Below are 24,621 nucleotides of genomic sequence, written 5' to 3'. Positions count from 1 at the left end.
TCCAGCAAAGTGACTTCACTGAAGCAAAACCATTTGGTAGATATTTGCACTTTTCACTAATTCAACAGGCAAACAGTATGTGCCAGAGAACCCAATCTTATTTCTGTGGTTATTACCAACTTGACCAGGGAGAGCAACACATATCACAGTCACAACTCCTCCTCAAAGATTCAACAGCAATCTTACTTTAAAAAACAGGAAAAGAGTAATAGCTTAAGACTTTGAAATGCTGTAAAAAAAATATGGGTGGTTTGGGAGTTTCTTTCCTACAAAATGCACTTAAAACAAATGCAAAATTACATTATACCTTGCAGAATGAGGAATCAAAGAAACAACAGTAATTTTGTAGTCTTTTTTCTACCTGAATCATGTAGGAAAAATGTTTACAACATCATCACCAGTTTTTCTGTTAGAATCTGTAATACATCTTTTGCTGGTTTACCAGCTGTAAAATAACAGAGAACTCTGCTGCTACTTTTTTTCAGCCCTAGTGCTGAAAAGGTATATCCTCCACCCCAGGGAGATGCCAGAATCTTGCCAGTATCCAAAAAGAGTGGAAACATTTTGGTACATAGATAACATTTTAGAGCTCAGGTAATATTGCCTACAAGAGTTTTGTATGGTTTTAGAAAGACTAAGTGTGTCTTTTAGCTGCTTTGTGTTTTGGCATGCACTGAGTGGAGCTTGGTGTGACTCACAGTTGCTAAAAAGGCAGATGAGTCCTGCCCTCTGATTCCAGAGATGCAGGGAAGCTCAGGCAGAAAAGGGCCTTTAGTCTTTCCTCCCTGCACACTTTCCACAAGCCAGGTGGGCAGTGGGGAGATAGGATTGGTGAAAACACTGTTACTGCAGCCTCGGGACCTTGCAGCAGCTGTGTGAAACCACTGCCTGGGAAATTTTGTTTTACTCTGACAAGCACAGCATTTGGAGCACCCTCAGCAGGAGCACAACGAAAAAACATCCTCCCTGCAGTCCAGAGATCCAAACACTTTCCCTGTAATTCCCCTATCATTTGATTCTGTAGAATTTGTAATCCAGCATGTTATGGTTTGACATTGGCGCAATGCTAGTGCTCCTCTGAAAATATAATTGTTTTAGTGGCTGCTCTGAGATGTGACTAGAAATAGAGCAAAGCAGGTTTTAGCTTAGGAATAAAGGAAAAAAAACTTTATTAACTTACAATATGTAAAAAGGAACACACACAGAATTCAGAATGAAAACTTTTTAAAGCATTTTTTTTTTCTAATTTCTACATAGCACAATGAGATAAAACTTCAGATTCTCAATCTAGTTACCACTTTTCAGATAATCAACTCTCAGTTCATTATGGAGAGAGGAGTTTTTTTGTACTAAAGATTTCTCCAGGAAACACAGCTGAAACTTCTTGTGCTTTCATGTCATACATGGCACTACTTGGAGAACATTTGCCTTTGTGATTTCTTTTTTCTATGTTTAGTGCTCTCACTACTCTGCATGGACTAGAGCTGCTTCTAGGGTTTTTCTTTCAAGGGTGTTTTGTCTAGTTGTAAAAAAGCAACAGTTTCTCACTTTTGGGACACCAGTTCCCTTCACATTTACTCCTTGGGGCTGAGGGGTCTCGAGAACAGAGATCTTCTTCTTCACTGAAGACAGACGGCACTACTACACCCTCCTCATCAGCTTCTGTTCATGCTACTCTTTCACATAACATTACTGCACTCTCTTGGCTCCAAGCCATTGCTTCCTCTTAAATGCAGTTTCTGTGTTACAGGAAAAATGGTTTTGTCTATGGCTATACAAGAAAAGAATCTAGCTAAAGGTCACTCTATCATCTCCTCCCACCTAGGATTCTTCTCAACTTCTTCTGACATCTTTCACTTGCTCAGACCTTCACCACACCATTTTTTTCTATTGTATGTCTGTCTCTCTTCTAGGAGGGTTTAATGTACTGCAAAGTTTTTATTCTCCAAGAAAAGGGTTAAAATCCTGGGCTCTGCCTACCCAGAACTCCCATAGCAGCCGGGCACCTTCTCACTGCACCCTCCCTCCCCTCCCCTTCTCTTTTTCGGCCGGCTGTGCTGTCAGCACATGGTATTGAATTTTAAGGTGGCAGGCGCTCTCTCTCTCTCTGAAGGGGGAGCACTCTCTCTCTAGAGCTCCCCAAAACATCTCAGTAGTTCCCCACCCCTCCGTTCTCAGGGGCCTTCAGTCTCCTTCTCTGTCCAAAGCTCCAACCTACTTCAATCAAAGCCACATGGCCTCCTCTCCCCCACCCAGCCTCTGGCTGAGCACGGCAGATCCGACCTCTTCAATTGACCAAAGCAAAAAAACGTTCTCCTGAAAGTTCTCTGCTTTTTAACCCCCTGTGTTCTCAAAAGCATATCCATGAATTCAATAACCACACCAAGTACTAATATTCAAATCTGGTCACTGATTGGTTCAGCTACAACTTCCCAAAAAACCTCACTTCCTTATCAACCCAAGACACAGCACCTTGCAGCTCCAAGCAGGGGGTAAATTCTGAGCTGTAATTCTCTCCTTCATTATGGGAAAATCATCATTGTTATAGATGGATAACGAGAAGATTTGCTCTCGTAATTAAGAGATTAATATTGTGTGAATATTAAGAGAAGCTTTATTGATGTATAGTTATGTTATTGTAGTTTAGATAACCTCTGTTCTCCCCATAGTTCCATTCTCCGCTCTCCCCCGCCTTGCAATGTTACCATCGGACAGCCTCGGTTGTCTTAGACAAGTAGAAAGAAGGCGTATACATGTGCAGTTTGGAGTGGAAAAGCTTGAGGCAGCTGGGAATGGAAAAGTTTCTTGCTAAGGGGATGTGGCATGATAACACCTGACCTCCAACCAAGTTACAAGAAAGCAGTCTCTACCAATAAACAACAAAGAAGAGTTGACTGACAGACTTTGGGAGGGGCCAGGGTTGGCTGATGCAACCCCCAGGATGAGCATCCATCTTGAAGACGAACCAGCCACGTGGTAGGCAGCCGCAAAGGCAGTTCCCAGTGCTGAAAATTTTTCTTTTTTAGTCCTTTTGTTGTATTTTTGTTAAGTTTTATTAAACCTTTTAAAATTTTTAAAGTGAGCAGTTGTCTCTCACAATCATCCTCACTGGGCAATGTTTCCATAAACCCTTATTGCTAGCAAATGTCATTATATATGCCCAGATTACAGTGATGGACCTTACACAAAGCACTTTAAAATGCCTGCTGAGGATTAAGTGCCATTCCCCTGCCAGCCCACCCTTCCCCTGCTCCCACACCTCCCTTCACAGTAGCACAGCTGTCAGAACCACAACTGACCTCCAAACCAGCTCAAAGTGTAGGATACAAATATTTTTCATCCTTACCTGACACAGGATATCTTTGATGTATGTTCCACACAGTTTATGCCCCTGGGGATCCATGTAATCTATGATGTCCCAGTATTTTGCTGCAATGCTGTTGTCTCTCTCCTGGTCACAGCAGCCAAAGTTTTCATAGAGCAGAACTCCAAGGGCAAAGGGGGCTGGAAAGGCAGCCCATAATACAGACACTGAGGATGTCCCAGCAGAGTGCCCATCAGGCAAAACAGAGGCAAACACACACACGTGGGCAAGTAATAGAAACACCAGAGCTGCTGCTTCACTTTCCAGCCCATGGCCTTCACTTCCTTCTCAAGCAAAGGTTTCTTGAGGTCAGATGTATAAAAATCCTGGACTTCTTCATAGCATGGTTCATTCATCTTCTCTGTTTTACTAATTACCAGCCCCAGAGCTCAGCATTCCCTGAGGTTGGCTTACATTCCCTCTTGTTTTCTCTCTGAAGTGTACTACTCGGCAGCATAGACACCCTCCAGGTTGCCTTTTACGTGTCACACCTCACAGGGCTTAACCCTCCCCTCTGGACATTTCTCCTGTCCCTAGAAACACAAATCAAATCCCTACATTTTAGGTTAAGTTGGCTGAGAAATCCTTCACCGAGAAATATGAATAATAAAAACAGGAGATGTGATACCTATACACAGAATTTGATAATCTTTACAAAACATAAGTGAACAATTTTCAGTTCCTAACTACCATTTTTCTCAGCTTTTGCAATGCATCAGACTGGGACCTGGTTTCATAAAGACTGAACAGGGATCATAAAATACAATCAAGTTAAGGCAGCAATTAACCATAGGAACAAGTGACTTCAAAGATATTGCTGTTACCCACAAATCCAGGTATACATTCAGGGTTAAAATGAGAAGAAATTCAGAAGGAGTGAAGGAGGGAAATTTCATTTAAGGCACCAGCACAACCTCAAGTTGGCTGTGATATTCTGTGGTAATCCTCTACTTCAGCAAATTAATTTTTGTGAGTTTGATCCCTCTTCACATTAAACTGATATAAAATGCACAAAACCTTTGCACACTTTCCCCTCCAGTGAATAGTGCTTGAGCAAGCCCTTCCCATCAGCTAGGGATGCAGGTGTTTGTACACATTGTACTCAGCCTGTGCTGGAGGATGACTTCCCTAGATTTGCTCTTCCATAAGCAGGACAAGATAATTTTGATCACAGCCACATGGAAAGGGAGTTACTTCTTTCATGCATGATAAGAAAAAAATCCTCACAGAAGCTCTGCCCACAGGAAGGGGAGAAAAATTGATAGGAAAACCAAATCTAGAGCACAGAATTCAAAGCCAAAGATAACCATTCCAATCCACTAAGAGTTATCACATTCAAAGTACAATACACAGGCTTGAAAACACAGTACACACTGAGATTTCTCTCTGGATTTGTGATCTGCTGGTTTGTCTCAGGTCCAAGTACTGTGATGTCAGGAAACAGCAAGTTTCTTGCAGGACATGGAAGAGCAATGCTTGGCACAGTTATACAAAAGCTGTGACTCAGCTCTTGTACTTGCTGACTGCAGCATTATACTTCTAGCACCTGGAGAGGACATTATCCCCCAGAGCAATCCTGCTTCCAGAGGTCACAGGAGAAAGCTGGGAGAACCAAAACGGATTAGCAGTATTTTCAGACATCAAGCTCCTCTTTATCCCCCCACTCTCCTTATCCCCACCCCAATCTCTGATGCTTTGTTTCACAATTCTTCCTCAGTAGAGTCTCAGCTGCTGCAAGACACACACATCTTTCACAGGAAGCTGAGGGAACAAAAGGAAATTACATGGGAGCTCTCACCAAGTACCAGGACTTCCAGCATTCAGCTTTTATACTTGGGTTATTGCTAAAATCTCCTGTGCATACTCACAAAGGAACACAGGCAGATAATGGAAGGGGAAGCCCAAGTAACACCCTGCTGGGCTGCTCTCAGTGGCATCACAGGAGAGTCATCAGCCCATCAAAGTCCATCTGTGCAAGTTCAGGGGGAGCAGAGGGGCACAATAGCAGGCAAGAAGCCAAATTAAAGACTTCAGTGAAGGGACACCATGTGTCTGGAAGGGAAGAGACATCTGGTTGCCTGCCAGGGTTGTCCCAAGACATCTTTAGGCCCATGTCCAGGCATGAACTCTAATGAGATGGACACTGGGAGCGAGTCTGGATCATCTCTCTCACCTAAGGAGGAGTTCCTTCCCAGGGCTAAGGGACACCTTATGGGATGCTGGGGAAGAACATTTTGAAACTTCACAATCTAAATTAAAATAGTCCAAACTGAAATAAACAAGGCAGGAGACTTTTATCTCTTTTTAATGCCTTTATTAAAAGTGATCCGCTTGAGATTGAGAAGCCTGATGGGTCTGTAGTCTCTGCCGTCTCTCCCCGGGTGACCCAGAGGAGGTGGGTACAGCTTGTCCATTAGGGGCAGAGCTGGAGGTCCAGTCCTCGCGGGAGCCCCTTGGGTGTAGTAACCCACATGTTTTACTCGAGGCTCCCGCCCGCTCTGGGACCCGGTTCGAGAGGACTGTCCACTCAGGGTGAGGGGTAACAAAGGTTTTTCAGCATCTCTGCAGGCCTAGCACTCTGCTCCTCACGTCTAGATATCACTCTAATTTCTCAACTCTATACTGGCACGTTGTTTTGGGGTCGTTTTCAGTGTGTTTGGAATAGTAGCTTCTCATGGCATGCTGGTCCCGAAGTTAGTTTGCATGCACCCCCTCCCACGTCTCAGTCCCTTCTCTTCCCCGCTTGGGGAGGTCCCCGCCCTTCTCGGGAGAAGAGCCATTAACTCAGCCCCAGCCAGGGCTTTTACTGATACAAAAACAACTATGAACGACAACGAGTGGTAATTATCATAACAAAAACCTGGCTAGTCTTTGTGATCCTTTTTTCACACAAAAAAAAAAAAAAAAAAAAAAAATTGGCAGATTTTTGTTTATAACAGTGGTGACCTTTGAAGTAATCGGAACTCAGCCATAGCCTGGCACAGTGCAAAGGAGACAGAGAGCAAAAAGCTGGTACAGTCTTCAGAGCCAGATTATCAGGCATAATAACCAGAATTATTAGGCATAAAAGCCTGGAGTAATACAGTCTGAGAGCTGGGGACGGCATAAAAGCTGGAACGCTGTAAAAACCAGACTTTGAATGAAAAACCGGGACTCACTGGTCAGATAGTGGTAAAAAAACCCCTCAGCAGTTAGCAGAAAGTGCTTCGAGGGTTTAAAAACCTTTTTTGTGGACTAAAATCACAATTGAGACCATGGATATGAGGACCAGAAAACTCCATGATGAAGGCACTGATTTTCTTCTTTCAAAAAAGAGGGATTATTTCCATGGGGAGTGGGGGAACCTCGGCAGATGCCGGCATTATCCAGGGAGCCGGCAGGATGGATTGGGAAATCCAGCCACGTAGAGAGATGGCAGCCACCACAGCCCCGGCTTCTCCGGTATGCCGTGAGCCCTCCCCAGACTGCAGTAATCGTTATGCAGTCACCTCGGGCTACCACGCCGCCCTGCTCTGGGAAAACAGACCACATGGTGGGTATTTCTGCCCCCGCCCAGGGCTGCCGTGCTATGCGGCCGCTCCAGGCCCTGCCGGGAGCGGGAGCAGCCCCGCGGCCATCACTCCGCGCCAGGCGGTCACCGGGGCCAGCCAGGCAGCGCCCTGACACAGGGCCCCGCCCCTGACACAGCTGTGGAACACAGCCAGGTGGTGGAGCCTGGCCGCGCCTCCTGAGGGAATGGATCTGCCCCTGCTCCAGCCTCCGTGGAACACAGCCACACCTCGGGAGGGAGCAGCGCCCCCACCGAGCCTGCCTCCGAAGAAGACTGCAGAACTCAGAAGCAAAGCGTGGGAGAAGCCTTTACAAAGGTGCCGCTCGGAAAAAGGCAGTGCAGGGAGACAGGCGGGAGTGGAGTCGAACACACGGGTTGCAGGTCTCACAGCAGCTGAGGTCAAGACACACTGTCACCCAGACAAGCGAGAAGCCAGCAGCTGCTAGCAAATGGATGGTGAAGAGGCAGTCACCAAGTTTCCTTCCTTACAAGCATTACAACCACATTACCTCCTGATAAATCGAGGTTTTCATGAAACAAAAACTCTAATAAAGACACTGAAAGGTTGTCATACAAAAGTTATTATATGGTACAACTGTTTGTAAAATATACATTAGAACTCATGGTACAATATTAATTATGGGTGTTTGCATTTGTTAGAACCAAAATTAACAAGCCCATGATCAGTAAGGTGTTATATTTCTGCCTCTATTAAGCTGTATATCTGGGAAGCATTACTGTGTGTATTATTATTTTTTAATACTCCTACTAATTATTGTCACAGTATTTCAAGAAGGATGGCTGAGACCCAGGGACTGTCCACTGAGATCCCCATAGAAAAATTAATTTATCCTAGGCAAATTTCAGTTGCAAAGTTCTAACTGAAATTTAGCCACTTGCCATCATTCTAAAAAATTCAAAGTTAATGATTAAATCACTAATAAAAATTCCAACAAGGCAAGAAGAGAGTATTGCTTACACTGTAATTCATGTTAAATTTGTTTTGTTTTGTTTTGCACTGGATATTAATACAAATTTGTTTTTATGCAGGGAATCTCTCCCAACCAAGTCATTGGCCTGATCAATCTATGAAAAAGTAGATCAAGATTCTGTGCAAAAAGGCTAACTCTTTTTCTTTTGAGAGAGGCATAGAGGTTTTGTCCAGAATAGCCCTCCAGAAGTTTGCTCATAATGAGAAATTGACCTTTCAGCAACCCCCCTACCTTATATATGCTGTTAAGAAATGCATGCTTTATTTCTATTTCTACTTATTATACAAAGAAAAAAGTGGAAAAAAGGTTGGGGGAAAGGTACACCTCCCCTTTTTGAGTTTTGGGTCATGTTATGTGCTTATGTTTTATAAGTCATGTAACAGTACAATATTCCTAAGAAATCCAAGGTAAAGGACACTGGACAGCATTCTGAAGTCTCTTCAACAGAACCATGAATTACAAATGACTACCTACCACATAGATAGTCAATACAAGGACTTGGATTGTTTACTAAGTATTTTCCTGTTTACAACTGTTTTTCTGTTTACGGATTGTTTTCTGGGTGTTGGCAGGTTTAACAGCTGGCCTTTTCTATAAGGGTTAAATGGGTTAAAGGTTGAATGGGTTTTTGTTTTTATAAGTTGTAACACATAAGCATTGTGCCTGTGGCCTGAGTTCTCCCCCAACACATTCTGAACAGAAATGCTGCAGCTTCCATGCAAATTTGGCCATGCTGTTGCTGTTTTGTTTGTAAAAGGCCTTTACAGATGAGTAACGGAAAACAAATTACAAAATTTATTAAACAAAGAAGGGTGATATGTTACCGGATGGCACATATGAGCTTGCTACCAAGTCCCAGGATTAACTGACAGGGGCTTCTCCCAATCAGATCTCTTATGAAGCTGCAAGCATTTCACTGGCCAGATCCTGAGGGGGCATGGAGTTTAGGCCAATGAGAATATCCAGACCAGGCCTTTTAAAAGTCTTTATCGAGGGTAGCCTGGGAAAATAAACTTCCTCTGTGCCACATGAACGTTGAACTTCGGGGGTGAGTGGTGTCTCTGTCTCCTTGCCCCTCACCCCCCATGTGCAACCTTACAGACCCTGACTATTACACAGTGAGGAAGCAGCATTCTTAGCAAGTCAGAAGTAAATGAGCACTAGGGTCGGGAACGATGAGTAATTGCCTTTAACAAAACACACTTACAGCAAGTATTTCACTTCATGTTTAAGATACATTGTCTTAAGGCACTTCTCACAAGACCCATCTGAACCCAGACCAAAATCCCAGAGGGAGTTCAAGCACTTCACCCTCCAGAATTCTACAGATACAGCATTAAAACAGAAGTAGTATTTGGAAACCATTTTGTTGTTGTTTTCAAGGAAACTGGAATTCTGGTTTGTGATAACACATGAACATTTGCTTTCCAAACACAGCAACACTGCGTATTTCAACTCATGGGCATGACTGCAAAAAAAAGTCTCTTCCAGGAGGTAGAGAATTTCTCAGTATTTCTGTGCCTCTGCTCTTTTAAGATGTATTTGAAATCAACACTGTTAGCATTTCACACAAATATTAGAGTAACATTACAGAAATTCTTTCTGTAATTCTTTCCTCAGACATTATCACTTGATTTAAATTCATTTTATTATAAAATAAATACCAACCAAAGTGGTTTTACATAAATATATTTTAAAAAAGTCTAGTACTGAGTCAATAGGGTCTGCCTAAAGGTTTTGGAGTACCACCAACACAAAAGTCAGTTTTACAGAGAGGAAAAAGTACAAAGAACCTTAGGGAAACGTTCTCATCAAGGCTGAACAGAGCAATCTGGAGGACCAGATATTCTCAGGTAGACAGGATTGTGCCTAGTCACAAACTTCTTCAGCATCCGAAACCTTTTCAGCCGAGCTTTGCAGCCTTGGTGTGATACATATTTGAAGTATTTGCAATCTAAGGATGAAAAAAAACACTAAGTTACACCATGATACAAGCAAATACAAAATGCTTTCATTGTTAAATAATATGCAAACAGCTAAGAAACTTTTCAATAATTAAAGGTATTAAAATCCAAGACATGCTCATTACAGACGTAACTGCAGTATTTAATAATCTATCCTCATTTAGCCCAGCAAACATTCTACATGTATTTAAATGCCTGTTATCTTGCACAATACTGTTTTCTCTTTCATTTTTGCTCTGCAAATTAGATCAGAAAGTAAAATTTCAAGAGTGTAAAGCAGCACTGATATCATACATTAATTTATTATGCTAGATAATGAAAACAGAAGCTCACATTAAGTCAGTAAGTACTGAAACTTCATTCAAGAAAATCTGAACTAGAATGCTTTTATTTGCCATCTGGAAATAAAAGGGAGATATCTGATCCTACTGAAAGCAAAACAAAAAATATCCAAAGAGCTTCCAACATGAAGCTCTGTTTGTTCTATGAGAAGTTGTTCTATGAAGTGCACAAGTTATAGAAAAGTTGACAATGAACATGTTGCCCACCCACCAGAAGTTCAAACCAGTCTACAAGCCATTGTCTCCACACCATATTCCCATTCTCAATTTAGCAGCTGATTCTTGGCCTGATTCTCCCCTTGTTTTGGCAGCATTTCAAATAATGCTACTAAAGAGGTAATGATACTCACTTTCTTACCAAACTGATGATGCTCTCCATTCAGACTCTCCCTCCTCTTTCCTGCATTACAACATACCCACGGTCCTTAATGACCAGCCTGACACCCAGTATTGCTGAGACACTGCCCAGGCTGGCATCTAGGAAGCAAACTGCCTGCAGTCCTCACAATATTCCCAAGGAGGGTGTTGTACATTTTTGGAGTTATGGTTTGAAGGTCAAACAAGACAAATAGTATTGTGGCTGCTCAACAAAGCTAGATAAAACTGAATTCTAAGCCACAATAAGACCAGCTGCCTCATTGTTAAATATCAAACTAACTTGAATACCTTTCATGTTCAGCTTCAAAGACAAGAATCTTTTTTAAAAGAAAGAAACTGTATTTCTTCCAGGCAGCAGATCAGCTGCATCCCATATCACTAGGGCTAGAAGTAGACATTATATCTGTTCTATGAAGTGAAAAAAAAATAATAAATTATACCCTTTCCCAGTAGGATTCCAGCCACCAGAGCTTTTTCACGTGAAAGGCTTTTATTTTCCTGCCAATTCCTTTTTGCCAAGTAACGGCTAAAATGGAAGTCTGGCCACCAGTCCTTCCTGGAGTTCCACTCTTGCTTGATCCAGTCAAGATGCTTCTCGGAGCTGGAAAAAGGTTAAACAAATTACAGAAGAGGTTAAAATGTAATGGAAAGATTATTAGGAGACAGTGAATGTTATAATCAGCTTGCTACAAATCTCATAAATTGCCAACATAGACACATTGACTTTATACCAAAACACTAACACAAGCATTTTTATATAAAACTAACAATTCTTTTTTAATCCCTGGCAACACTTGTGAGGCTGGAAGTGAACTCTAGAAGTTTTATTAAGCCTTGGCAATAGCACAGATTATGGTTTGAAATTAAGCAAGACTTTCACTTGTTTGCCAGTTTGTCAATATGGAAGTTTCTCCAGGCTGGTCAACAAACGAGTAGTATGAAGAGGTTGCTTTGTCCTTAGGAAAGGTTTGTGTTACTCCAGGCATACTCAAAGACCAACTCATCCCCAACAGTTATTACTGTTAGGCAATAATGCCCTTAAACCAAGCATTTCAGCAAGACAAGCTCCTTCCAGCCTCACAAGGGAACCTGCAAGAAACACAAAGAGGGAGTTCTTGCAAGGGAAGGTAGAGACAGGACAAGGAGGAACAGCTTTAAACTGGAAAAGGAGAGGTTTAGATTAAATATTAGGAAGAAGTTTTTCACTCTGATGGTGAGGCCCTGGGTCTTTCTTGCCCAATATAGTATTTGGTGAGTGGTCTCTCCCTGTCCTTCTCTCAACCCATGAATACTTATGTTTTCTCTCCCCATTCAGTTGCAGAGTGGAAGGATAGAGCAGCTTTGGTGGGTGCCTGGCATCCAGCCATGATCAGCCCACTACACTGTTTTAGTGGGAGCTGTCCCTGCCCATGGCAGGGGGACTGGAACAAGGTGATCTTTCAGATCCCTTCCTACTCAAACCATTCTAGGATTCTATAAAACTATCTACAACAGGGAAGTGACATTGCCATACAGTGATCAAACTGCCCAGTATATTCCAAGATACTCTGAAGTTGTGTATGAAAGGCAAAAATAAAGGCAAAGTTAGAGCACAGAGGGTCACTGTGTTCACTGCCCAAAGGTGGAGACTTGACACATTTGTTTCAACACATTGCATCAGAGCTACTTACATTACAATTTGTTTCACCTGTCTTGCCAAACAGCTCCATGCTTTTGCATTTTCTTTCCAGCCAGCATAATCCAAGACTGCAAAAATAACTTCTAGGCCCAGTTGACGCTTTTTTCTTTTCTCTGGAAAAAGATGAGGCTGATTAATGAATTACACAGATCAGGATGAACTCCTCAGTAAGGCATAAGTGAAATACAATTCTCCACTCTTCCCCCCCCACCCCCCCCCCCCCGGTCGCTACTTTAAACATAAGTTATGTTTATTGGTATAAATTTCTCTAAAAACTCCAGGTTGTTCTCATTAGTTATGAAAAGTTGGCAAATGTGTCACACATGAAGTGAAAAAGGGAGGTTTCAGATAAAAGGTCTCCTTTTCCCACTCCCAAAGAAGAATCACAGTTTGAGTTGGAGAAAACCTTAAAAATCATCAAGTTACAACCCCCTGCCATGGGCAGGGACACTTTCCACAAGAGCAGGTTGCTCAGAGCCCCAGCCATCCTGGCCTTGAACACTTCCAGGGATGGGGCATCCACAGCTTCCCTGGGCAACCTCACCACCCTGACAATCAAGAATTTATTCCCAAAATCTCTTCTAAACCTCCCCCTGTCAGTTTGAAGCCATTAACCCTCATGATATCAGAAGAGTGAACAATCTTTATTCATGTACATTTCACCAATCTGTTGACCTGCTGAGACATACCAAGACACAAGAAGACAGACAGCTTGGAATACAATTGATCAGCATGGAAAAAAAAATAGTCTTCAGATTAGAAGACTCTTCTACCAGCCTGAAGATAATGCTTCCTTAAAGAGATGGAAAATTTTGTTGTTTGATCATTAACAATGAACTAAAGAATAGATACATTCCAAGAAAGAAAAGAATAAATAAAATAGAGATTTCAAAAATGGAATTAAGACCTTGGAATTTGGAGTAGGGTACCTAAAAAAAAAATTAAGTTGTTTTTGAGGTTCTCCCTGTGCCTTAAAACTGCTTGCTTTACTCAGCCTTTAAAATAAAAAAAAAGGCATTTGTTTACACAAGTTTGTAAATGACTGCTCATACATCCATCTTAAGAGATTATGGTGACTAAAAAGATGGCATTTGAGTTGGTTTTTTGGGACTATTTCTTAAGAAACAAAACTAATTTCAAAAGCAGAAAGAAGGCTGTAGGATAATCCAGAATAGTTTTCAGAAATTACCATAAATGAAATGAACAAAGGTAAAGACTTACTTGATTTTTGAAGCATGGTATTAAAATCTATCATTAGTTCATGAGAAGGAACAATATCATGCAAGATCTGAAAAATAAAAGACAAAACCCAGGTAGCTTATTTTAATGTGAAAACTTTTGAAGACTTTTACCTGACCAAGAAAAGCACAGGCTTCAGAGATTTGGGTGCTTTTAGTTCAGAAAATTAAGCAATTCTGGTACTTTGGTGCTTTGATATAAAGAATGGATCTCTAGGTCCTTCTTGCACATTTGTGGCACTGCTCTGTGACACCACAGATGAAATACCTTCATGGCTGCTGACAAACACTGCTTGTGGCAAATACAACGTTCTGAAGGAGCAGCCCAAATCCATATTGTGTCCCCTTTTTTGAAGGCAAAATGTAATTTTCTCCCTAGGACAGTTCTAGCTTCCCTGTACACTGCCCTGTGCATTCGATCAGTTTCTGGACTTACCAAACAATTTCAATGATTTCTCTGTTTTCTAAGAGACTCATGCCTAAAGCCACTGTTAAAATGCAGAGGAGAATTTCATGCAAATCTGCTACAGTTTCAAAGTCTAAAACAAACAAAACAGCCTTACAAACCTGTTTTTAAACAACACTTGCACTAACAAGAGCACATTAGTGCCATCAAGTGGCAAAGCATGGTTTGCAAGGAGTACCGAGGGCAAGGAAAGCAGGCATTTAAAAGCTTAACCCAACAAGGTCTTGTCTGCCAACAACCAGCAGACATTAACTTTTAGCTTTAATGCACAGCTCATTGAAAACAAGCAAAGAAACTAATTGCTAGATAGGATCAATAGGTGAAAGAGAAGGCATTTAATGATTTGTACAAATTGTCAAGATCAAACTGTAAGAGAAATCAATGCATGCTATGCACAAGTCTGCTGATACAGACTGCTGAACCCTGTGAACATGTTCTCTGAGCTTGCTTACTGCCTTTAAGTGATATGATGTACCAGTCAAAGGCAAAACAAGAACTGGAATTCAAGGACAGTTAAGGATTCTGCTCCCTCCCACTAACTTCCCTCTAACCCTCTACTTCCCACAAAGAATACAATAGGATAAATAATGTTACAGAGCTCAAGCAAGCTGTCACACCACCCCATGACTGACACAGACTGTATCTCCTACGGGATACCTACCTTCAGTGCAGATATCAGGGATTTCTTTGATTCACCCTGCCTCTTGAGAAACTGATAGAGGTAGACATGGGCATTGGGGTTAGCAGGGAACTTTGAGTTGTAGGCATATTCATTTAACACTTGGCGGGCCTCATTGTGCTCTCCATAGAACTCCAGCAACTGGAAGTTAAGTCTGTCATTAGTTTGGCAGATACAGGGAACCAAACTCTTACAATTAATTATAAACTGCCACAGAGCCATCCAGTAGCACAGTCTATATATAAGAGTGCAGTGTATTAGATAATGCATATTAGATAATTACATACCTGCCCATCTTAATTTTACTGGCTACTCTCGGGACAGAGAGACAAGAATTCACACATAGAAGCTACTCTGGGAGAAAATGCCTTAACACCTACTTAATTGTCAAAGGATTATCATCCCTTGCTCACTGGAAAGAGATGCTGAAGGCACCTGCTATATCTCTAGAGACAGAACTTGGCAGATGCCAGCACCAAGGAAAATTCTTAAAACGTCCTAGATTGCCAATCAATGTGTATTCTATTTGCCATGTGTTGGCAGTTATCTTCTGTTAATTAGGCAGTTTTCCTTATCCCTTCCACAACCCATTCTCCCTCCAGAGAGATATCATCTGTTAATGGGCCATTGACTGACACCACATGACTGATAAAATCACACAATCCCATTGTGAGGTGCTCCGCCCAGAGGGTGGAGCCAAGCATTCCTAACTGGATATAATCTGAGATTCTGGGACAGCAGAACAGCCTTTCCACTGGATTACCAGAGGAACAGCTGCCTCTTCCACTTCCAATCTTCAGAAGAAGACTACACCTGCTACAGAATCACTGCTCCAACAGAACCATATCTGCTACTCCAGGACTCCAGCCACAATTCCAACTGGACTGCTGCCAACACCCTGACCCACAGGGTGTCAGGTTTATTCTCACTCTGTCAGTGTTATTTTGATTTACCACATTGTTTATTTTATTTTTATTATCTTCCCTAATAAAGAACTGTTATTCCTGCTCCCATATCTTTGCCTGAGAACCCCCTTTAATTTTGAATTTATAACAATTCAGAGAGAAGGAGTTTACACTTTCCATTTCAGAGGAGGCTCTTGCCTTCCTTAGCAGACTCTTGTCTTTCCAAACCAAGACACATGCTTAGAGAAGTCAGATCTTATCAGTGTTCACAAAAAGTAAAAGATCTCTTAAAAATTACTAATTCTTGGTTACAAATCCTAAACAGGTATTTAAAAACCCAAACCAGAACAGAGAGGATGCATATTTGGCATCTCTAACATTTCATCTATCCAGAGAAAACACTGCCCTGCCAAAAATCAGTGTTTTCAGGAATTTGAACTAAAGCAGCTATGCTCCAATTTTTGCAGCCCCACAAAAACAAAACATGTAAGCTGTCTGTCTACTTCTTTTTCTCGACAATGAACAGATAAAAGTTCTTTTTGTACTGTGCTCAGTCTCTGCAGCTCTACCAGGAGTACACTGTGCTCTACATCAAAGCCTGTGATGTGCACATACAAATGTGTCGCATTTGAAATACTTTGTTTTCACTCACACACACAGAAAATAATCTGCATATGGGCATCTTAATGAAAATTAGACAGGGAAACACAAATGAAAGCCATCTGTACAACATGCCCTTACATCCACATAGCATTTCACAAAGACATCCCAGACTCCAGGAATTTTAATAATCTCCTTCAAGTTCACTGCTGCCTTCCGGAAGTAACTGTGCATTTCCTGCTCAACAGCCAAGTCTGCAAATCCATCCTCACCTACCAAAACACAAAAGAAGGTCACAAAGTTATTAACACTGCCAAGCACAGGGATCTTGAAGTGCTGCACCTTAGGGGTGATCACATTTTGCTAAGCAAGAACTTCAGCCAGAAAGCTTTTAAGAAAAGACTCCTCAGTACTGAAACAAGACATTTTCACTGTTCCTCATTCAAATTTATAATCAATTTCAACTTATGGAGCACAATGAGTAGGACGCCAAGAGAAGATGCTACCAGCACACGGTCGATAAGCCAAATTCAACATCTGGTTTTCAGAGAAACAAAGATCTAGTGCAAGTGATAAAACACTGCCAGTAGGTATATATAGAACCAGATGTGACACATGTAGCAACTTCCACATCTTTAAGGAAACTGAAATTCAAACACAAGTGTTGAGGGTTTTGCTATCACTCAATATTCCAGCAGCAATCATGCACTTGCACACTTATTAAACCACTGCATCAAGGGAATGCATTCCTTTGATCATTATTTTAGGTGATGCTGGCTGGACATGGGGAGAGAGTTTCAGAACAGCAATTCAGGGCACTTCAGAAAGTGCTATTTTGGCACTACCATCACTGCTGATAGAGAATTCTGTACCAGCCACACCATCACACACTGAAGTCTGGTAAAGGAAAAGGTGTCATTGCAAACCATGGCATCTGCATGAGCAAGCTGAAGCTACAGCTCAATCCAAAAAGCACTTACCATGTTCTAACAGGATTTTCTTCTGCTTAGACCAGCTACAGTAGTCCAAGAGTCCCCTGTAAGCCTGAATCAGCTTAATTTCCTTATCCTGAATGGCTGTTTGCTCTCCAAACCTCCAGCTTTCTGCCAGGGACAGGTTCTGGTAGGCTTCATCTATTTGCCCATTACAGAGGAGATGAAAGACATGCTCCAAGCAGACCTACAACCCAAACAGTCCAAAATACAGCATTCCACACTCAAATGTAGAGATTCTAAGCAATACAGCAAAGTTCTACACACATGTGCAGAGAAAGAGGAGACTTGCTGACATGCATAAAAAATATTGCCAAGACACGTAATGAAGAATTTAAATTATTTGTGTTGTCTCAAAAACCTGCTTGTCTTTAACATGTGCTGTACCTATTTTAGAAGATCTAAAAATTACCTGAGGAAACCCAGCTGGGCTGCATTTGCTTATTATTCAGAGCACCTGAAAGAGGAATGTCCTTCCGCCCTACCATGTTGATTGGGCATCATAAGATAAAAGCCTAAACCTACAGTTAGCTCCAGAAAACCCTTGTATGGAACTTCTTTTGAAGACCTTTAAAAAGAGAATAAAAGAAGCACCATTCCAAGTGTGCAACAGCCAAGGAAACCAACAACAACAATATAGGTTTGAATGAGCCACCAGAGGGAAAAAAAAAATTAAACCCCCCCCCCCCCCACAGCTGTGTGACACAGGTGTGCACAACATACAGTTTTATAATCAGATTAGCTACTCAAAAAGTGAGAGGGTAATGAGGCAAAATTTAAGTACAAATGTTTAGTCAGCAGCACTGCGGTCAAATTAAAGACTGAAAATAAAACTTGGCAGGCAATTACCTGTATTTACATGTCATTGGGACATGCATGAAAATGAATTTGACTGGTTCAAATTAAAAGATTAAAGGATTTTTAAGCACTTCTAAGGACTGAGAACATACATCTGTGATCAAACATACAGACCAAATGAGATAAGGTTAGGTCTAAAATTACCTCCAAATATCATGCAATTGGTAATTCAAATGTTGGGTTTGAGTTTTATTGACACTAAATGTCAGTAGTATATTTCAAAAGAGATTTGGAAATTAATATTCAAGTACTGTGAAAAATCATCAGGGCTGCTTTAAGTACACTCACCTTCAAGTACCTTTTTACTCCTAAAGTTTTCATCTGTTCCATGAAACAGTTGAACTCTTTCATCCTGCTTTGGGAATGATGCCACAAAATTTCAGTTCCTATTCTCCAAATCATCTATTATCAGGGAGAAAGAAAATCAAAACCAACCTTAGTACAAAAATGGCAACAGACATCACATACAGTCTTACTAAACTGATAGTTACTGTAGGACATGAAAAATGTACATTTGAGCTGCAAATAAAAAATACTACAAAGCATTATCTACTCCTATAGTAACCTACCTACTCATCCAGTAGGACTTTTAGAGTCATTCAGTGGTTCAGAATTGCTCAATATAAATGCAGCACTCAAAAAGAGTTTATGAAAACTGTATGCCAGAGGGTTCCTCCTCTCCTCACTGAAAATCTGCAAATTTTCTGTGTTCTTTTTAGACATGACCCCACTAAGACACCAGGTATACAAAACTCGTTGAACTTAGTAGCAAAGATTATTTCCAATTTGATGTAGCTCCCCAACTGCATGCACTTGTTTCCAAAGTCTGCAAGCTAGCCATACTCAAGTATTCCATTTATTTAAAACTCTGATCCTTTTCCTTCCACCTGCTTCCATCTAAACACCTGCAAGGAGTTTTGCAGCTACTGGAAAAGCTGGTAACAACCTAAATAAGATGCCAGTTTGCAAACAGATTCTGACTGACGACATGCCAGAACCAAACACACTTATTGCTTTCCCATTTCAGAGGACTACTTCGATTTTTCATAGATACACTGCTGATAGAGTGAACTTATACCAAGCCAAGTCTTCTTCTGTTGTGACAAGGATCTATTAAAAAAAAAAATCAAGCCTGTGATTAGCTAATTAAGACAGATGTTGGTCCTGAAGTATATGGATGCTGCTTTGCAAGTATTTTTTCAACTGCAAAAGAACTTGGATAAGGAACATGGGCTTACCTCTGATGGACCTATGTGTTCTCTGGAATAGTCCTTCTCTAGTGACTCAACATAGCAGGTCAGGAACTCAGCAGCCCTTTTCCACTGCTTTTGGAGCAAGGCATCCTGAATGTAACTTAAACATGCTTCCTTGCTCTTCTTGAAGTTTAACTTGTGTTCATTGGAAGATACTACGTAAACAACAAAAAAACCCAACCAAATAAACAAAAAATAATCAACTGAGCCCACACCAGTCACAGCCCTTATTCAGATAGCCACATCCTCTCCCTTTCAGCATCTTTCTTGTACGGACACTACAGAAAGTCATATTAAGCTCTGTGGTTTGGAAGATAAACAGGGAAGCAAGACTATGGGACAAGCTGGAAATGTGATATGGAATGACATTTTCCATAAGCAGCACATAGCTGTGCTTGAAATTTCCATTCATTTGAAACAGTGAATAGCCAATTATGTTACACTACTGCCCTACTAGAATCAGGGAGCCATGGTTCTTTGATAACTTCACAGTACATTTTGTCCTATTTTGGGGACTACTCTCTTCACTTACTAGTCATCACCCAAGTTTGCAATGCCACAGTGCTGCCATATTTGCATGCACACAAACAAACAGACTGTTCCAGTACCAAAGGCTAAACAATTCCCACAAAGATAAACATAGAGAACTATTCTCATTTGAGTACAAGGCTGCAAAGAGGCCTCTTGATCTTTTTACATCAATAGTAGTTCAATTTATTCTGAAACCAGCATGAAACTGAAACTTTATTCCTATGAAGTGTGTTTAAAGCTCACAGCTGTATGACCCTACAATTCTCATACAGAAAAAGCCACCTGCAAGGCACATGAAGAGCTCACCAAGACATCTCCTATCTGGATGCTGTAGGCAGAGGACTTAGCCATCAAACAATGGCTAAGTCAGGTAATCACAGAACCATCAGAGTTAGAAGGCACCTCTGGAGATTATCCAGTCCAACCAGCTGCCAAGGCAGAGTCACCTGGAGCAGGTGACACGGGAAGGAGTCCAAGTGGGATGTGAAAAAGTCTCCAGAGAGGGAGACTCCACAAACTCCATGGGCAGCTGTTCCAGTGCTCTGCCCCCCTCAATGTAAAGATCTCCTTCATGCTGAGGTGAAACTTCTTGTGCTTTAGTTTATGGCCACTACACCATGTCCTGCTGCTGGGCACCACTGAAAAGTCTGGCATCATCCCCTTAGCACTTCTCTTTGAAATATTTACATGCATTAATGAAATCCCCTCTCGATCTTCACACTAAAGAGGCCCAACTCCCTCAGTCTCTCCTAAGAGGTGCTCCAGACCCCGAATCATCCTTGGTGCCCTCCGCTGGACTCTCTCCAGGAGCCCCATGTTTCTCCTGCATTGAGGAGCCCAGAAATGGGCACAACACTCCAGATGTGCCTCACCAGGGCTAAGTAGAGGGGCACGATCACCTCCCTCGACCTGCTGGCACTGCTCATCCCGATGATACCATGGGCCTTGCTGCCCGCAAGGGCACACCGCCGGCTCACAAAATAACTACGGTTATTTTAAACCTCTTTCCCGGCGCTAGCAGACGATTTGGCGGATAGAAGCTGAAACTCTGCCAGCATTCCCAGGGCAGCACGAAGGAGTTCACAAAGAGAACGCACAAACGCTCCTCCCTTACCCGGCTGCGGCGGCAGGAAAGGCAGGTGCAGGAGCGGCTGCAAGGCCGCCTGAGTGGCGGGGCTCCTCCTCCTCCTTCTCCTTCTCTTCCCCCCCACTACCACCGCCGGCGCCTCCTCATAATCCTCCAGGAAGCTGTCCATGGCGCCGCGGACAGCCGGGCTCCGACCTCACCTTGCAGCTCAAAGGTGCGGGAGCCGCCGGCCGAGCCGAAAGCGGGGGCTCAGTCGGAGCCGGGCGGGCAGCGGCCGGGCCGCCCCCTCAAGGCCGGCGCCTCCCCGCATGCAGCAGGGGCGGCAGATCCCGGCAGGCGCCGCGTCCCGGGAAGCGCGGGGCGGGAGCGGCCCCTGCGCGTGCGCGTCGAGGGGGGCGGGTGGCGCGGCCGCCGTGAGGGGAGCGGTGCCCCCCGCGGCATTTCCGTGCTTCCCCTGCGGGTGGGGAAATGAGGGATGCGGGCCAAGGGTAAAGCGGGAGGGATGAAGTGGAGCACGGGGGATAGCTGGGTGTGTGCAGGGGTGTAGCAGAGAGGTGTTTATTCCTTAATCAGAGCATGACTAGAACCGCGGCTAATGCGCTGCTTAGTCCAAAGATAAATTAGCGAGCTCCTCCTGTTCCTTTGTAACCCATAACGTTCTACAGAAGGAAGAAATTTTGAATCAAAATCCTGTGCATTGTAGAGCAGTGATGTTGCCTGCGCTCCCGCTGGATTTTGGGAATTTGTCTGCCTTAGCCACAGTATCTGGTTTATACAAATCTGTGCTGGAACTTGTTTCTTTAAACCACTTTGGAACTGAGTTTGTCCTGGACTGTTTTGATGTGCATAAAGTCCAGTTTACCGCATAAGATCTCACAGGGTTTTTTTTCAGAACTGTCCTGGCATGGGAGAGTGAGTAAATAATAAACTGGCTCAGATTAAAGGTTCCTGTGATGCAGTGTCTTGGTTCAGCTGTGATCAATAAGCAGTGTTGGGAATAGTGCAAGGCAGAACAGTTGGGTACAGCATTTAAACACTTAAACCTCAATATCATATCTTAATATAGTATTTAATAAATCAATGTGGGGAAAACAGAAGTCTCCCTTTGCTTTTTTTTTAATTTTTAATCCTGTGTTCTTCCAATAAAGGCCAGTATTTCAGTTCATAAGTATTTTTATTAATGGATAATTAACTTACTTGATTGATGAAAATAAAATGTTATATAACACCACATCTTTATCAGTGCTGTTTTCTTTGACTGTCCTTTATAATTTGTACCTTGTGTGAGTGCCTCTCTGATCACTGGTGTTCCCCAAGTTTGATGTCACTTCCTACAACACTCCTGATCTTCTGTTAGCTCAGTACTCAAATTTCAGAATCCAACTTAGCTCTCATTTTTTGGTAAAAGTTCTCATGTTTGCACGCAAGAACATTTACTTTTGGCTTGTTATTTTTATTTTTCTCTGTCATACATAAGAGAGTGTTTCATGATCCTTAGGTAAACTTATCCAACTGACCTTGTCAATGGGTATCAGCCACTTCAGTAGATATTTTAGCACAGAAGAGATAGGAGAACTGCTTTTTAAGAGTAGGCTAATGTTAGATACCTCATGTACAGTGGGACTACACTCATAGCTGAATACATATTTCCAAGATTGGGGTTGAAAACTGAAAGAAAATTTTGCCTGAAATATCTTAATTGAACCAACTGAAATATTTTTATTTTCTTTCACACCTTGAGGAAAGCTAGGTATGTTAATAAGTGGCTACCTTATTACCCTGAAATATTTGAAATTGTAGGAAATACTTGACAGTTGCAGTGGTAAACTTGTGTATATGTATCAACTTCAGGGTGCTCATTATTGTACAATAAAGGCAGCGACTTATACAAGTATGTGATTTTCTTTTTCTTCACATTTCCCTTTCTTGCCCTTGTCTTTACAACCACGGACACCACTACCTTTTATCTTGGTCTTTTATAAAGATAAGCTTGATAAATTATATTGTTGGAAAATAACCAAACAGCTCTTTCTTCACAAGAAATTGGACCTAATACTGTGAGCATTACACAACAGGAAATATTAATGTTGAGGAAAGAATGCTTATCTTTCACTCATACAATTATCCTAAAATGGGAATTGATTGAATTTGCTTCCATATTGGAAATTGTGACAAACTTCTAGATTTTCTGAGTTAGGCTTTCCTAAGAGCTTTTAATCAGCCAACATCAGTGATGGCAAATAGATATCACCTCATTCTCTAAAATGTGAAACACAAAAATGTCAACAAAATTGCAGGAGGGCTACAGCTGCTATACTGCTCTAGGCCTGAAGAACACACATGAGCACTGGGTGAATTAATCATTGCATTCCTGTAGCATGTGGTTCCTGGGGATACACAGGACTGTAAGAAATGCCAGGGTGTCTGTGGGATGCTGGGCAAAGAGGTACCAACACCTGTTTCTGCCTTGACACTTTTTCATAGTGTGATTAAAATATTAAATTGCTCTAGGTGGGGGCTGAAAATGAAACACATATTTTTCAGAGATTACACAGCAGTAACTAAGCCTGGATCTAAGGCCATGCAACTGTGGAAATGAGAGTCTGGAGCAAAAATCAATAGGCATGAGAATGCAAGAGGAACACATGCAATTAGAAACGGTAATTGCTAAGTCTTGAGGTGTAGCATTTAAAAGGGCTCTTTACAGCTCTTGGAAAAAACCCTCAGCTGCTTTGACAAGCACAAAAAAATTTTACCTTGACTATCACTTCTGTGAGTGCCTATTCATGTTGGGAGCAGCTTCAGAATTTGCTCTGAGAAGTAGAAAAAAATACAAAAAATGTAGTCATTTGATTCACCAGCAAGAGGATTTCCTTATGTCACCTGTCCTTTCTTACCTGCATCTTTCATTCTTTTTGTCTACTCAGGCTACTGTGCTGAACAAATAACATGGGTCTGAAAAGGAAAAGAGAGAAGTTTTGTTCATCTGCATTGAGACTTCTGCTGTCATTTTGCCATTTTAGATCTGTAAGGCAATATTAAGGTGATGGATGTGAAGAAAAGGCAATGGTAAATGCAGGCATACTTGTAAGCAGCACATATCTCGGCTTGCAAACACTCAACACTTAAAATGTACCACTAAGTGGAAGCTGCAGCTACAGAAGGGCAAGGATAGGCCTGTCGGGGGATGCTGCGCTTTCGGCTGCTCGCTGTGAAACCCCGCACTTTCCCCAGTGGGATCACGGCTGAATGAGCTCCTCCGTCCGCTGCACCGCAGGTGTAACCTCAAACTGTCGGAGATCACCGGGAAAGTGGCGGCTGCTTCTCCCCAGGAGAGAGAAGAACCGCTCGGCGGGGCAGGAGGGAGAGCAGTCAAGTGCTTGTTCGGATGTGTCGTGTCCTTACAGGGCGGCAGCTACAACCTTTCTATAGGTTCTTGTTACTCCTGCGATCCTCATCTAGAGAAACCCGCACAAATAAGGGGCAGGACCTTCCTTATTTTCTGGCCTGAGAAGCGGGAAAGGTAGCCAGACTCCTGCTCGGCGCAGCGGTCAGGAGCGCTGCCTCCTCGGGATCGGGATCCTGCCGCCGGCAGGGTGTGAGGGAGAGTCCGTGCGCTACCCTCCTCCTCCCGCGGCGGCGGCGGGGCTGGGCTTGTCCCTCCCCTGCCACATCGCCCTCCCGCTGCCGCTGCTGACGTGTCTATTCCCTCCTTCCCAAACCGGCTCCCTCCCTCCGCGGCGCT

At 42.5% G+C, this 24,621-nt stretch overlaps 2 protein-coding genes across 4 annotated transcripts in view; both read right to left on the bottom strand.

The window, feature by feature from the left end:
- The window catches only part of HHIPL2 (HHIP like 2), a 32,920-nt gene extending 29,200 nt beyond the window's left edge, over positions 1-3,720 (bottom strand). The window contains 2 exon segments of the mRNA XM_054280215.1: positions 3,347-3,480; positions 3,483-3,720. Coding sequence (XP_054136190.1) covers positions 3,347-3,480; positions 3,483-3,720 — 372 coding nt within the window.
- A 4,793-nt stretch (positions 3,721-8,513) lies between these two features.
- On the bottom strand, positions 8,514-21,182 carry TAF1A (TATA-box binding protein associated factor, RNA polymerase I subunit A). 3 transcript variants are annotated; one of them, XM_054280477.1, is made up of 10 exons: positions 20,904-21,182; positions 19,244-19,413; positions 18,294-18,407; positions 17,136-17,334; positions 16,297-16,427; positions 14,633-14,791; positions 13,489-13,555; positions 12,260-12,380; positions 11,030-11,190; positions 8,514-9,860 (listed from the first exon to the last, which is right to left on the bottom strand). In XM_054280477.1, the coding sequence occupies exons 1-10, from the start codon at positions 21,043-21,045 to the stop codon at positions 9,718-9,720; spliced, it is 1,407 nt and encodes a 468-aa protein (XP_054136452.1). In that variant the 5' UTR covers positions 21,046-21,182; the 3' UTR covers positions 8,514-9,717. The 3 variants fall into 3 exon arrangements, with proteins under 3 accessions (XP_054136452.1, XP_054136454.1, XP_054136453.1); XM_054280479.1 differs by lacking the exon at positions 19,244-19,413 and having other exon boundaries at positions 20,904-20,979; XM_054280478.1 differs by lacking the exon at positions 8,514-9,860 and having other exon boundaries at positions 11,089-11,190; positions 12,260-12,396; positions 20,904-21,180.
- Positions 21,183-24,621: the final 3,439 nt, after the last annotated feature.

This window comes from Melozone crissalis, unplaced genomic scaffold (assembly GCF_028551555.1).
Source record: "Melozone crissalis strain CALT ecotype California unplaced genomic scaffold, PUWL_Pcris_2 ptg000027l_1, whole genome shotgun sequence".
Lineage (NCBI taxonomy): Eukaryota > Metazoa > Chordata > Aves > Passeriformes > Passerellidae > Melozone > Melozone crissalis.
The sequence above is the reverse complement of the archived record's forward strand: the minus strand, read 5'-3'. Positions and strand labels throughout refer to the sequence as shown.

Bases quoted from the DNA above. Each gene is read 5' to 3' on its own strand.
- TAF1A (XM_054280477.1), bottom strand. From the start codon at position 21,045: ATGGACAGCTTCCTGGAGGATTATGAGGAGGCGCCGGCGGTGGTAGTG. The intron at 18,408-19,243 runs GTAAGCCCATGT...CCCTGATAATAG, and splicing joins AACACATAGGTCCATCAGAG to ATGATTTGGAGAATAGGAAC. The intron at 12,381-13,488 runs GTAAGTCTTTAC...ATCTTTTTCCAG, and splicing joins TACCATGCTTCAAAAATCAA to AGAAAAGAAAAAAGCGTCAA.